The sequence below is a fragment of the Saimiri boliviensis genome, chromosome 17 (assembly GCF_048565385.1).
Source record: "Saimiri boliviensis isolate mSaiBol1 chromosome 17, mSaiBol1.pri, whole genome shotgun sequence".
Classification (NCBI taxonomy): Eukaryota; Metazoa; Chordata; class Mammalia; order Primates; family Cebidae; genus Saimiri; species Saimiri boliviensis.
The window spans coordinates 16021854-16037751 of NC_133465.1; the positions used below are offsets into that span (position 1 = coordinate 16021854).

The 15898-nt window shown below is 39.2% G+C and overlaps 1 protein-coding gene across 27 annotated transcripts in view; it reads right to left on the reverse strand.

Moving 5' to 3' along the window:
- The window catches only part of NCOR1 (nuclear receptor corepressor 1), a 182392-nt gene that overhangs the window by 36986 nt on the left and 129508 nt on the right, over positions 1-15898 (reverse strand). For all 27 annotated transcript variants that reach the window (XM_074388228.1, XM_074388230.1, XM_074388224.1 and 24 more), the window contains 9 exons: positions 14814-14934; positions 14606-14707; positions 14165-14265; positions 9318-9486; positions 7203-7343; positions 5413-5496; positions 4670-4926; positions 3672-4032; positions 1466-1693 (listed from right to left, as the gene is read on the reverse strand). In XM_074388228.1, coding sequence (XP_074244329.1) covers positions 1466-1693; positions 3672-4032; positions 4670-4926; positions 5413-5496; positions 7203-7343; positions 9318-9486; positions 14165-14265; positions 14606-14707; positions 14814-14934 — 1564 coding nt within the window. The remainder of the gene's footprint in view (positions 1-1465; positions 1694-3671; positions 4033-4669; positions 4927-5412; positions 5497-7202; positions 7344-9317; positions 9487-14164; positions 14266-14605; positions 14708-14813; positions 14935-15898) is intronic.

Genomic DNA, 15898 nt, shown 5'->3' on the forward strand with positions numbered 1-15898 from the left:
AAAAACAAGCAAATGAAACCACTACAAAATGAAGACTATGATAAACACTAAACAGAAACTAGAAACATTCCATTTTGTCTGAGAACCTGAGTGACCTAATTTATATGTATACGTTCTCCCTAGAAAAATAAGTAACATGTTTTCTGGAATATTTGCTTCCCCTTCATCTAGGAGGTAGATAAGTCTGTCAGCTGACACAATCTGAGAGATAGTGCCCTAATAGGTATTGGGCTCCTCTGAAACAGTGTTGTCAAGCGACAAATAGTTTGATGGCATTTACACAGCTTTTTATTTCCCACAGATACTCTGCTATCATGAAATGTAAATAACCCTTAGAATTCTTACTTTTAAAATTTAGCATACTGGTAACAAAAACTTCTTCCCTAGGGACCAAAGTGAGACACATGTATTCTGTGTCCTAATTTCCACCTGAAGGACGTAAGAAATAAGCAAAGAGTAACTGAGGCCAGAGAAGAGGTCTGAGCAGAAAACACGTCTGTGACTGGGCTCAGCCAATAGTGTCAAGGAAGAGCAAGGACTGCAATCTGGGAGGACAAGGTACAGCCTCTGGTCCAGGAGATTATAACAGCCCAGCCGCGCCTCTCTTAACCAACAGCCTCTCTTAACCACTCCTCTCCCCTCCTTACGTAAAACATCAGGTTCTGTCTACCAGTGTCAGTGGTGTTCCAAAGTTTCTTCCAGCTATACTTGTGACCAGAATTATGTAACTTAATGACATAATCTGTAAATCAAAGAAGAATGAAGAGTGGTTTCTCTGAAAACTAAGTTAATAGCTTTGGAAAGACTTGATACAGAAGCTGAATCAGGTGTTGAATCTTAAATTTATAAGACTGAAAAAAAAAATCTAGAAGGATTTTTCTTGCTTGGAAGTGTCTTTACTTGGAAGTTCTAGCTTTACTTAAAAAAAAAACACCTGGAAATGTGAATTTCTTTTATATAAGAAAGACAGTAAGGTTTAATCAATCGTTTATGAAAAAGCCATGGCCTGTCTACGGCCATACCACCCGGAACGTGCCCAATCTCGTCTGATTTTGGAAGCTAAGTAGGGTTGGGCCTGGTTAGTACTTGGATGGGAAAAAGCCTTGGCCTTAGATCAGAGTACTGGTAGATGAACATCTATTTATGCTGTAAGTTAACATGTTTTAAGGTATGCCTCTGTCATTTTAAAATAATTATTCATATTAACCCACTTTTCCAATCAGCTTTGCCAAGTGCCATCAGATCACAGAGCTTTTCGTATACTATTATTTTTAGTTCTTTAATGGGTGCTGATATGATTTTATTTCTTGATCTGGGTACTAGTAGCATGGGGGCATTTGGTTTGTGAAAAATCATTGAGCTGTACATCAATGATACGCATGCCATTGCACTACCACAGAAAGCTGAAAAGTCATACAGGTGGCATATTTCTTTGCCATAGATTGTCACTATATTTTGTGTTTACCAGGATCCAAAGCCCTGTGGAAAGGCATGGCTGGATCTAAGTGCGTGGGCAGGTGGCTCCGATAAACCTCTCCTGCAGCGCTGCCTCTGTGATGGGGATCAAACGGACTGTGGCTCACGACAGGATCCACCCCAGGCACTGGAGACTTCGCTGGTATACTTTCCCTTTGGGTAGGGGTCAGTGTCGATTTCCTTTCATGATTTGTAGACTTGTTGGAAGAAACTGTAACTGGAAAAAAAGAGCCAATCCCACAAGTTCTTAAACTTGCAAAGTATGATAATATTTGTCCATTTCTCAACCATTCAAATACAGACTATATTCGTGTATTTTGATCTTCTCTTTCCCCTAAACATTTCATATTTAATATTGTAAAATACGAAAATGTAAAAAAAACTAGTAGAAACTGAGATCCGGAAAGTACTGCCACCTTTTGGATCACAGCACCAGTATTTTACATTAAAAATAACATTCAGCTCTTCTTTAAATCTCATTATGAATGATTTTGTTTTTTGTATGACTTTTAACATTCTAAATTATTTTGTCCCCACATGTAGTAAACTTCAATTTTCTCTCACTACCTGTGTTATGCAACCTCTTTCCCAGCCATTAACCACTAGTTTCACTAATTTCTCATTCCTTCACCAGTCTATCTCCTCCCTACTCCAGCCTCTCCTCTTCTAAATGATGTTATTCAGAGTAGTCAGTCTGTCCCACCAATACCTATACATTCAAACACTTATTAGCCATCACCCTCAATTTTTTTTTTTTTTTTTTTGAGACGGAGTCTCCCTCTGTCGCCCAGGCTGGAGAGCAGTGGTGTGATCACAGCTCACTGTAGCCTCTGCCCCCCAAGTTCAAGTGATTCTCCTGCCTCAGCCTCCAGAGTAGCTGGGATTACAGGCATACGGCACCATACCTAGCTAACTTTGTATTTTTAGTAGAGATGGGGTTTTACCACGTTGGCCAAGATGGTCTCCATCTCCTGACCTTTTGACCTACCCGCCTTGGCCTTCCAAAGTGCTGAGGTAACAGGTGTGAGCCACCATGCCCGGCCACCCTCAATTTTTTTTAACTATGGTGAAATATACCTAACATAAAATTTATAATTTCAGCCATTTTAAAGGATACAATTCACAGTGGCATTAAGTACAAGATGATGGTTGTGCCACCATCACAACTAATTACTAATAGTTTGATATTATAAACTTTACCACAATCAGACAAATCTGCCTCCCCAATGAAAAGAAGCAAACTGGTTTTTCATATCCCCTTCCAAGCTGCAATGTGCTCAAATATGGAGTGCCCTTCCCTCTGCAGGGCTTCTCCATCAGAACTAAAGCTACAAACTCTGGATTCACCACCCTATCCTTAACAAGGACTTCCCCTTCTCCTCACTCTGTGCTATGCCTCTCACACCTGCCAAAACACTCTTCTTACAGCTCAAAGTGTCTAGCCTAGGACCTAGCATGTGAGTCATCAATAAATTTGTATTATAATAAAAAATGCTAAGTAGATGCATTTTTAAGGGCCTCATGCTGTTTCAGGGACCACTTGGTAAAAATCATGTGGTAAAAATCACTTCTCAATTGATGTAGCTGCCAGCAGCATGGGGATATAAAGTGATAACAATAATAACAACAGTAACAACAACAGTAATAATTTACATTGACTGAGCCCTTCGTAAATACTAAGCACCATTTTAAGTTCTTTACTTATACTACCCTATCTTCCTAATAGTCCAGAGAGGTACGTCTTAATGTTACATTATGATTTTACGAATCAGAAAACAGCCAGAAAAAAAGCTAGGTAACTCATCTGAGTTTATGCAGTAATAATGTTAATTCAAGCTTACACAGTCTTATTCCAGAGCCTACTTTCAGCCTCCACACCACACTGCCACTGAAGAAACAATGTCAAAACTGACTTGCAGAAAATCTATGTAATTGGCTGAAAATCCACCTTTAAAAATACACTTACTCTACAGCATAATCTGCACTTGATTTAAATATGAGGTATTTTACTTAAATTATTCCTACTTTCAAATTGGTAGCCTTTCATACTCCTAGAAGCAAGCACTACCTTGGGAGCTAAAGCTAACAATACTCTAAAGCTAACAATTCGGTATTTACTCCTTGACAGAGTTTTCTTTTTTTTTTTTTTTTAAATGCAATAAAAAGGATCAGACCAAGCCTCAAAAACAACATACCATCAGAAGTTCTGTTCATCATGGGTGAGCCTCTGGACATGGTGTTTTGATAACTCACAGGGGTCCTCCGTGCACTGGTGTCATCGTAAATCCCAGGGCTCAGTTGTGCTTTGGGAGCTTCATGTAGTGTGGACCTAAGAACGGAGGGGCCAGAGCTTACCACTGATGTGTGTCGGGAACGCACGGGCTCGCCTGCTTTCACATCTTCATATTTTCCCCGTTCTACCACTTTTATGTTCTCTGGCACAATTTCCAGCGGAGGCATTCCACGGGATAGTTTGCTAGGCCCCGTGATTAAGGATTTGACATTGTGTTTGATGGCAGATTGACCTGAGTTGCTGTCAAACTTTATTGGTGTGCCCTAAGGGGAAGGAAACAAACATTACGGTGGCAAAGTCACCTGCCTATTTTTCTATCTCAGGTCTATGTCTGGCCCATGGCAGTTACAGTTCGCTGGGGTGACCTTTTTGTCTGTTTGGACATCTCAATCACAACCCTAGTGATCCCCTGAGCTGCCTACTTTCCCACATTCCACACTCCAGGCTATGGACACAAGAAAACCTGATGATAAGAAGTACACAAAGGTCAGGCGCAGTGGCTCATGTCTGTGATCCCAACACGTTGGGATGCTGAGGTGGGCAGATCACTTGAGCTCACAAGCTCGAGACCAGCCTTGGCAACATGGCAAAGCCCTGTCTCTACAAAAAAATACAGAAATTCTGGGTGTGCTGGTACGTGTCTGTAGTCCTAGCTACTTGGGAGGCTGAGATGGGAGGATCACGTGAGCCCAGGAGGTCAAGGCTACAGAGCTGTGATCATACCACTGCACTCCAGCCTGGCCCACAGAGCCAAAAAAAAAAAAGAAAGTACAGGAAACTTTCATGTTTATTTCCAGGAGGTCTGACATCATAAGAACCACTTACAATTATTAAATCACACTTTTTAAAAATGTTCCAATAAATACCAGTTACTGACAAAAAGAGCCAAAACTTAGTTACCTGGGAAATGGAACCCTCAATTATCGGCCTTGTGCTCTGGACCACTTCTGGAGTTTTCCGACTTTCCTGAGTTAAAATATCTTGCCTTGGAATCTCATGAATGGAACGCCCCATTTCTTTGATGGTGGTGATGCCATCATATGGTTTTCCTTTGGTAATGGCACCTTCAAATGCTCGTATGGGAGGACTTTCCCTTTTAATTTGTTTGGGATATTTAAGGCCATCTTCAAAGCTTTCAGTTGTTGCTCTTGGTGTGCCTTGAAAAACAGTTCAGGAAACATTAAAATAATGCTGATGGTTGCACAACAATGCCATTGGACTGTACACTTAAAAATGGTTAAAATGACAAATTTTGTTATATATATTTTGACATAATTTAAAATAATTAATGCCTTGGCATCTTGTAGTCTCTAATTTTCTGTTTACAAAAGATCCTCAAATCAGTATTCATCAATCATGATTTCTTTAGGGTTGTTCAAGATATAATATTAATACATCATTCACAATAGTCACAAAATGGTTCTTGCATAATAAACATGTCTCTATATTAAAAGATTAAGAAACTGCCACCTTCCAATAAATTACGTAGCTCAGAGGCAGAAAAGTAAAAACCAAGACTTTAATATTTAGTATTTCAAAAGGGAAAATATCTTGAAAAGCAGAAATGCACTGTAAACTAATGTCAAACTATTTTGCCAGCGAGGCAGTTATAAATAAAAAGGCAAAACAAGCAGAAAGTTTACCCTGCATTATGGAGCCAGACAATACAGTCCTTTCTTTGAGGTCAGAATGAGGACTCCCCCTGGGTAATGCTCGGCATATCAGCCCTTTCAAAACAAAAATGCAATTCAATTATTCAACATAACATGTATGTCAACTCACATATACTGAATGTTGCTCTTAAAGTATATGTTTATGATAAATGCTCTATGAAGGAAAGAATGTCAATTTAAGTTTGTGAACTATCCAGAAGAAGTATCTAATATGACATCACATGGTCCTTTGTAAATATTTTCCTAAATAAAAAATGGTCATCAAAGGCATCTAATGAAAGGTTGAAAAGGAAAGATACTTTCAAAGTTAAATCTAAAATCCTAACACTTCTTTAACAAGAGGAAAGAAGATATAGGATTGGAAATCACTGCTTAGCTTTGAAATATACTTGTGATACGGGCCAGGCGCGGTGGCTCACACCTGTAATCCCAGCACTTTGGGAGGCTGAAGCGGGTGGATCACCTGAGGTTTGGAGTTTGAGACCAGCCTGACCAATATGGTGAAACCCCATCTCTAAAAAAAAGAAAGAAAAAAAAAAAGAAAAAAACTATTAAAAAATTAAAAAAGAATATAAAGAAGAAAAGTTTTTTAAAAATGAAATATACTTGTGATAAAGGGAAAATGGGAAATACGAATACCATAAAAACAGAGAAAATGTATTAAATAAAACATGCAAATCAAAATGAAAGAGTTGTAAATAACCTCCTAAGAAGTTTCACATTATTGTTGCTGATAAACATAAATAAAGGGTTAGAAATAACCACACATATTTACAGTAAAAGTGAGGTGTGTGGTTTTTTTTAACATAGAGAAAAATACAGCTCTTAGAAAATTACGTAAGACTTATCCTGCTTTCAGTATTTCATCTAGTTTAAAACTGGTTGAGGCAGATTAAGATTTAAACAAAGTGGGAGATTAACAAAACAAAATCATACTGATTATGTACTGAAGGCATATCACATGAGTAGTGCCAGTTCAGACACTGCTTCCAATCCTCACACGATGTTAGGTACGACCCCTTAATTTACAGAGGAAGAAACAGGCTCAGAGGAATTCGGGGAAAGGTGAAGCTGCAATTCAAATTCATGTCTTTATCCATTACACCACTTCATCTGCCTCACAATTCAAAATGAAGTTCTCATAACAAATTTCACCTATTTTATTTTATTTTATTTTTTGAGACAGAGTCTCCCTCTGTTGCCCAGGCTGGAGTGCAATGGCAAGATCTCGGCTCATTGCAACCTCTGCCTCCTGGGTTCAAGCTATTCTCCTGTCTCAGCCTTCCAAGTAGCTGGGACTACAGATGCGTGCCACCATGCCAGGCTAATTTTTGTACTTTTTAGTAGAGACAGGGTTTCACTGTGTTAGCCAGGATGGTCTCAATCTTCTGACCTCATCATCCACCTGCCTTGGCCTCCCAAAGTGCTGAGATTATAGGTATTAACTACCATGCCCAGCTGGTACCTTTTTTAACTCACTTAGCTGAAACAAAAATAATCTGCAAGTTGTATGAGCATTCAAATATGAACATTCTAATAGTAACTTATGATATCACCAATTATACTTAACTTTACTTCCGTCCATTGTTATATGCCACTTTAATTATATACAGATATAAATATAAACTTCAATTAATATTAATATAAAGATACATTTCAGGTAGAAATGACAAGAAATTGCATACAACTTAATTCAACAATGCAAACTTATTATATAAAATTACATTTATCAAAATAACATTCTGGAAACAAAACTTTACCCTCTAATGGTGCTGATACTGGAGACTCCCTCATTGACATCCCTTGCTTTATATTGCCTTCCACTGATTCATAGCTTCTCTTTAAATTAATTTCATGAGCTGTTCTTGGACTCCTAGTCCCTTCTCGGGCATTCTTAATATCTGCAGAATATACAAACAAGATTTGCTTAGACATAGCACAAGGTGTACAATATACAGTAAATAAGTTAGATTAATTTCAGTCTATCTTACAAAAATAACTTAAAAATTTGTCTTAAACTATAATAAAATCTGTGTAGATGATTCATGAAAATATTTTCCTTCATTCACATATGTTTATTGCTATCTACTGTGTGCCAGACATAAGCTAGGCTTGCAGATGAGATTTACAAATTAAGTCCCTTTCTGCATGAAACTTACAGACTATGTAGTGCAGTACAGACTATGCAGTACAGTACAGACTATGTAGTTCAGGAAGCTATGAAAGTATAATGTGCTATGAAAATGCTGGGGGAAAAACCTAACACCTTCAGGTTCAGATAAGCCTGTTTAGAGGAAGTAATGTGTAAGCTGAGAATGAAGGATGAGTAAGAGTTGTTCAAGTCAAAGGTAAAAGGAGGAAAAAGGACAGGTAGAAGGGAACAGTGAACACAAAGACCCCCTAGGCAAGACAGAGAATGGTACCTTAAAAGAACATATACTCGGTAACTGGCTCATGGGTAGAGTGGAGTTGGGAGAAAGAGTGTGGGGGAAGTAAACATGAGGGACTAAGGGGAAAAGAAAGAAGAGAAGAATCTCAAGAGCTAAGCTGGAAGCAGCTCCTGGAGAGGTCATAAAGCTAAGGCAGGGGCTTGCAGTTATCTTAGGGGTGATGGAAAATTCAAGCAAGGAGTGATATGGTACACACTTCGAATATGAGTGAGACTGAAGGTGGGGAGATGAGGTAGGCGGCCGCTGGGTTAAAGATGATGGTGACAGTGATGAATACGGAGTATGGATGGATTCTAGACACTTTGGGAAAATGAACAGAAATGACGTAGTGATTTGGCGGATGTGGAAAGAAACAAAAAGGTGTGCAGACGTCTGGTTTGCACAACGTACATTAATTTCTTAACCCCAGAAACAAAATGTTAATGAACATATGCCAGACATGTGAAGGAGCGAGCAATAAGAATGCTACGAAGCATTCTGCAGCATCTGGCACTGTGTACACTCATGCTTTATTTTTTTTTGTATTGGAAGAGAAACAAAGCACAGCTAATGACTACTCCAAGGTCACAGAGGCAGGCCCAAATAAGAACTCAAACTCGGTCAAAACTTTGGCTAATATTGCTATCACATTTGAGTCATTCTTATAAAATACTACTGAGAAAATATAATTTAAGAATACATCTAAAAAATATACATATATGTTAAAAGTTTTATTAAAGAGATTTTAAATATTGTTATCAATATTATCAGATTACCTACCCTTTAATTCTTTTTTTTTTTTTTTTTGAGACGGAATCTCCCTCGGTCGCCCACACTGGAGTGCAGTGGAGCAATCTCTGCTCACCGCAACCTCCACCTTCTGGGTTCAAGTGATTCTCCTGCCTTAGCCTTCTGAGTGGCTGGTATTACAGGTGCACACCACCATGTCCAGATAATATTTTTTGTATTTTTAGTAGAGAAGGGGTTTCACTATGTTGGTCAGGCTAGTCTCGAACTTCTGACCTCGTGATCCATCCACCTCAGCCTCCCAAAGTGCTGGGATTACAGGCGTGAGAGACCGTACCCGGCCTACCCTCTAATTCTTAATGCATAAAACATGGATCTCTTCAAAATAAAAGTATTCCATTAAAGTTCAACAAAGGCTCTTTTCCTAAGCTAAACTGACCACAGTTGATAATCTTAGCTACCACCTATGGGACATTTAGTCTGGGCTCTGCATTGTTAATTGCTTTTCACTGACTGAGCTAATATTCACAAAATTCTCATGAGACAAGTATTATTACTAACTCCTTTTACTGAGAGAAAAACATAGGCTCAGCAAAGAGAAACTGACTTCTCCATAGCAGAAATGTGGGAAAACCCAAGCCTATCTTTTTAGCACATATTGTAATACTGGCTATGGGTGTATATATATATAATACTTACTATCATATGACAAGATATGTCCACTTTTGCCTTCATAAATAACATGGCCTTTGGATGCAGCTTCCTCTCTGCCTTTTTCAGGACTGCTGTCTTCAATGGGCATTCTAGAAATGGACCCCTTCACCAAAGTCTCCGTTGGTATGCCAGGCTGGGGCAGAGCCGGGGTACCCTGCCACAAAATCAAACACAAGTAGAAGAATCACTCGGGTTTAGGGGAAACAGAAGATGCTCAGAAAATTTAACTTATCACAGAGTTAGACTAATCCATAGCTTCAAAGAAAGCAGATGTACATGAAAGGAAATTAAAACATTGAGTTTGTTTGTTTGTTTGTTTGTTTTTTGAGACGGAGTTTCGCTCTTGTTACCCAGGCTGGAGTGCAATGGTGTGATCTCGGCTCACCGCAACCTCTGCCTCCTGGGCTGAGGCAATTCTCCTGCCTCAGCCTCCTGAGTAGCTGGGATTACAGGCACGCGCCACCATGCCCAGCTAGTTTTTTGTATTTTTAGTAGAGACGGGGTTTCACCATGTTGACCAGGATGGTCTCGATCTCTTGACCTCGTGATCCACCCGCCTCAGCCTCCCAAAGTGCTGGGATTACAGGCTTGAGCCACCGCGCCCGGCCTTGAATTTTTTTTTGTTTTGTTTGAGATAGAGTTTCACTCTCGTTGCCCAGGCTGGAGTACAATGGCGCAATTTCGGCTCACTGCAACCTCCACCTCCTGGGTTCAAGTGATTCTCCTGCCTCAGCCTCCTGAGTAGCTGGGATTATAGGCATATGCCATCATGCCCAGCTAATTTTTGTATTTTTAGTAGAGATGGGGTTTCTCCGTGTTGGTCAGGCTGGTCTCCAATTCTTGACCTCAGGTGATCTGCCTGCCTTGGCCTCCCAAAGTGCTGGGATTACAGGTGTGAGCCACCACGCCCGGCCTGAATTTTTATAAACATGAAGATATCCTGTACCTTTATCCTTCAACTCAGCCACATAACACTTAAAATTATGACAGGTATATTAGGTGAATCAACTTTGCTCCCACCTTCATGTGAGGATTCTATTACAGGACTTAACTCTCAGAAGTTTCTCTTAAGGACTAAAATCATTTAAATGTAACAGCTTTTATTAGGTTGGTGCAAACATAACTGCAGTTTTTGCATTGTTGAAATTTGCCTTTTGATACTGGAATATATTTTTAAATAAATGTTCTTTTCTCTTTTGAATGTGTTATGCTATGTATCATTTTAATGCACATTTCTCACTTTATTTGTTAATGACTTATTACTTGCTGTTTATTTTATGTTCATTTTAGACAATGAAAATGATGTTAGACAAAAAGCAAATTCAAGTGATTTTCTTATTCAAGTTCAAAATGGGTCATAAAGCAGCGGAGACAATTCACAACATCAACAACGCATTTGGCCCAGAGCATACAGTGCAGTGGTGGTTCAAAAAGTTCTGCAAAGGAAACGAGAGCCTTGAAGATGAAGAGTGTAGTGGTTGGCCATTAGAATTTGACAATGACTAATTGACAGCAATCACTGAAGCTGACCCTCTTATAACTACATAAGAAGTTGCCAAAGAACTCAACGTCCATCATTCTGTGGTTGTTTGGCACTGGAAGCAAATTGGAAAGGTGAAAAAGCTCCAATAAATGAGTGCCTCATGAGCTGAGTGAAATTTTAAAAAATCGTCCTTTTGAAGTGTCTTCTCTTATTCTAGGCAACAACAAACCATTTCTCAATCAAATTATGCCATGTGATGAAAAGTGGTTTTTACACAAAAACAGGTGACAACTAGCTCAGTGGCTGGACTAAGAAACTCCAAAGCACTTCCCAAAGCCACACTTATATCAAAAAAAAGGTGGTCTGCTGCTGGTCTGACCCACAGCGCTTTCTGAATCCCCGCCTAACCATGATATCTGAAAAGTATGCTCAGCAAATCAATGAGACGCACTGAGAACTACAATGCCTGCTGCCAGCACTGGGCAACAGAAAGGGCCCAATTCTTCTCCATGACAACACCTGACCAAACGTTACACGACAACTTTAAAAGTTGAACAAACTGGGCTATGAAGTTTTGCCTGATCTGCCATATTCATCTGACGTCTCTCTCACCAAACAACTACCACTTCTTCAAGCACCTCAACAGCTTTATGCAGGGAAAATGCTTCCACAACCAGTAGAATGCTTTCCATGGCCTGGCGCAGTGGCTCATACCTGTAATCCCAGCAGTTTGGGAGGTTGAGATGGGTGGATTACCGGAGGCCAGGAGTTCAAGACCAGCCTGACTAACATGGCAAAACCCCATCTCTACTAAAAATACAAAAATTAGCTGGGCATGGTGGCACACACCTGTAATCCCAGCTACTTGGGTGGCTGAAGCAGGAGAATCACTTGAGCCTGGGAGGCGGAGGTTGCAGTGAGCTGAGATCGCACCGTAATCTTTTTTTTTTTTTTTTAACAGAACAAGTCTCCGTCAAAAAAGAAAGAAAATGCAGAGTTCGTCGAATCTCGAAGCATGGATTTTTATGCTATAGGAATAAACAAACTTATTTCTCGTTGGCAAAAAATGTGTTGATCGTACTAGTTCCTATTTTGATAAAGATGTGTTTGAGACTAGTTGCAATGATTTAAAATTCACAGTACGAAACCACAGTTTTGCACCAACCTAATAAAAATAAGATGATAAATTAAGTTTTAAATTTAGAATACTACGACTTTCTCTCAAATTGTGATATGAGGGAAAAATAACTTTCAAACATCAAACTGACTACTAGGTTGTTAGGCCTTTGGATGCCTCTGTGTTGTGACACTGATTCTGTTTAGGTCAGATTATCTAAATTTTCACCATCATCAATCCTCCTCTGGGTTGCCAGTGACCACGCTTCTTTTTATTCTTCTTTTATGCAGCAAGCCCTTCCTTCAAGGAAAATAGTTCATAGAACCTAATATGTAGAGCATCTTGCAAGAGAGAACAACTTGGCATAATGAAGGAGTTAGAGGCCTAGAGTGAGTTTACTCCCACATTTGGGGTCACCACTATACTCTGAGGACTGCTAAAATCCTAGAGAGCACGATCTGATACTACATGCTTAAGAAAAGTGGTAAGAGACATACATTCACTTGTCCAGTCATTAAGTGAACTCATTAGTAAACATCTAGAAATCCCTAATACTCACTTCAGAAGTACTCATGTCAAATGCACAGATTTTAAAACAGATAAAATTTAGTCCCCTTTGGCTCGGTTCATCCTGTCTTTCTTCCCACAGTTTGGATACTAGTGTGAAGAGACAAAAATAATACCATAGGCCCATTTATTTTCCTCTGTCCATTTTAAAGCTTTAGCTTGTAAAAATAGAAATAACTGACCAACTGTAAAAGGAGAGATTTTACAAATCAGTATGTAACTTTTTTTTTTTTTTTTTTTTTTTTGAGATAGAGTCTCGCTCTGTCACCGGGCTGGAGTGCAGTCTTGGCTCACTGCAACCTCTGCCTCCCAGGTCTGAGCAATTCTCCTGCCTCAGCCTCCTGAGTAGCTGGGACTACAGGTGCCCGCTACCATGTCCAGCTAATTTTTCTATTTTTAGTAGAGAAGGGGTTTCATCATGTTGGCCAGGATGGTCTCGATCTCTTGATCTCATAATCCACCCACCTCTGCCTCCCAAAGTGCTAGGATTACAGGCGTGAGACACTGCGCCTGGCCCTTTTCTTCTGTTTTTAACTTAACCTTCAAGGAAGTTGTATGTGAACTACATCTCAGAAAGAAATCACCTGGGAATCTCATTGATTCACATAATCTAGAATGGGGATTGACATTTCTGCATTATCCTAGCAAGCTTCCCAGTGATGCCAATGCTCTGCTACACAAACCACACTTATCCAGTAAGGCCCTAGCAGAATCACTGAAGGGCTTGGGAAAACAGATTGCCAGGCCCCAACAAGGGTTGGGTCTTAGTAAATCTGAGGTAAGCCCTGAGAATTTATATGCCTGAAAACTGCAAATACCTGCTGCCAGCACTTTTCTGCCAGTAGCATCAGAATCACCTAGAAAATTGCTAGACATTTTTCTAGGTGATTCTGATGCTACTGGTCTGGGGATCACACTTTGAGAACAACTGTCCTAGAGAATAGGAACAAGTCAAAGAAAAACAGAGTGACAATGAACAAACACTTCAGAAAATGCAAGACGTAAGTTTCTGTTCACAATGATTTCCTAAAACAGAATCTTCCCTCTTGTGCATATACATAAAGAACTTTTTAAAAAGATACAAAAAATAAAAATTAAAAAATAAAGAACTTTTTATATTTCAAGTTAAAAAAATTAACAACTGAGAGAAATTTTGTTAATCAAAATTGGTGATTTATTTAGCCTAAAATTGGAAGATTTTTGGTGCTTTTGTTAATGCCATCCACATTTCCTGATTTAGCATTAGATTCTAATAAGGCAGCTCACATACTGAGATTCTAGAACTACCTCTCCACAAGGGCAAAAGTAAGCAAATAATTTGTAATGGTTTTCTTCTCAATTTCTATTTAGGCTAAACACATGGTAAAAGCTTTTCCAGGAAGACGGTAAGAGCTGCATCAATTAGAACATACTTCTTCTTCCAATTTGCAAATAAGTGAACTTTTCAAATGAACCAAAATATACATAATATAGCTTGCAGTCAAAATGATCACATTAACGTCTCTGTGTAGATAGTTTGTAGATCTAGGTTTTACTACCACTGAGATCCAGTCCCATAATCCAGAAAAATGAGCTTAAGCCACAAAACGAATAGCCAAGTGCTAAGAATTACTTCTCATTTCTTCTGAGCTTCTGTTCAGTATATTAGAGATGATCATAACTAACCTGAGTGATAGAGCCCCGTAGGGAGGGAATGCTCTCCACTGAAATTTTGCTGGTTGGAGTTCCCCGAGTTATACTTCCTTCTTGTATGGTTCCTGTGGTACCTGAATACAAACAAAGCTATTAGCAAATTACACCCCCAGCCCCTGCCCCGAAACACAAAAAAAAAGCCCCTACTTTCTTACTCAAGAAGAAAAGGAGAAAGCAGCACAAAAACCATGATGTTTGTTTCATTAAAATGCACTTCCAAAATTAAATACTAAAAAACTGCTGAAACATGGAATTTCAAAGTTTTAAAATAACTTTTACAAGGAAAGAAAACAAATTTAGAATTTAAAGACTATAGTTAAAAAATATTAAAATCATTAAAATATATTAATAATTTACTTTAATAAATTTATTGGGGACAAAAGTTTAGTATTTCTGCCAAACAGCATATTTTACCTCTGACTACACCTTCATGTTGGGCCCTGACCAACAGACCCTCAGGTTGTGAGTTTTGGCTTCGGGGAGAAAATTCCTCCTGCTTGATGTAGGGCAAAGTAGCTGTGGAAAGGCAGAGAAACATGAAGCAAACCAGTACTAAATTACTGGCTGTGATGCTACAAACGTAGACACATTATGCACATTATGACTGTATTAACTCACTGACCTGATTTAGCAGATTCCTGTTGCCGTGGCAGTCCAAGAGAGATAGATCCCACTGAGGGTTTAGGTGTTTCTTGAGTATAGGAAGCCTGATTATGAGAAGTCAAATAAGTGCCCGGTGTTCCCTAAAAAAAAAAAATTTAAAGATTAAACATTGTTTTCTCACAAGGTCAATTTCACAAAGTCAGCATTCCCATTTCTGTTTTTAAAAATATATACCCCAGGCCAGGCGTGGTGGCTTACGCCTGTAATCCCAGCACTTTGGAAGGCTGAGGCGGGTGGATCACGAGGTCAGGAGTTCAAGAACAGCCTGGCCAACATGGTGAAACCCTGTCTCTACTATAAACAAACAAACAAACAAAAAATTAGCCAGGAGTGGTGGCACGCACCTGTAATCAAAGCTACTCCAGAGGCTGAGGCAGAGAATTGCCTAAACCCGGGAAGCGGAGGTTGCAGTGAGCCAAGATCATGCCACTGCACTCCAGCCCGGGCAAGAGAGGAAGACCTCATCTTTAAAAAAAAAAAGTATATCCCCTCTACCCAAAACTAAGAATAGTTTTTGTAAAGCAAGAAAATCTTCATTGTATATTGCTTTAATTTAAAATTTTTATTTTTTAAATTTATTTACTTATTATTATTTTTTTGAGATGGAGTTTTACTCTGTCACCCAGGCTGGAGTGAAGTGGCATGACCTTGGCTCACTGCAACCTCCACCTCCCAGGTTCAAGTGATTCTCCTGCCTCAGCCTCCTGAGTAGTTTGGGATTACAGGCACGTACCACCACGCCCAGCTCATTTTTGTATTTTTAGTAGAGATGGGGTTTCACCATGCTGGTCAGGCTGATCTCAAACTCCTGACCTTGTGATCCACCTGCCTCAGCCTCCCAAAGTGCTGGGATTACAGGCATGAGCCACTGTGCCCGGACCAATGTAAAAAATTTTAAAGGGAGTAGGATATGTCTTCTAAAATTACCATACATTACATGTAGATAATATTTGCTATTATTACATAAATAAAGCACTTGCACATTGCAATCAAAATGTAAGCTATTATTACTAATATTCCTTCCTACTAAAAATGCTATGGAGA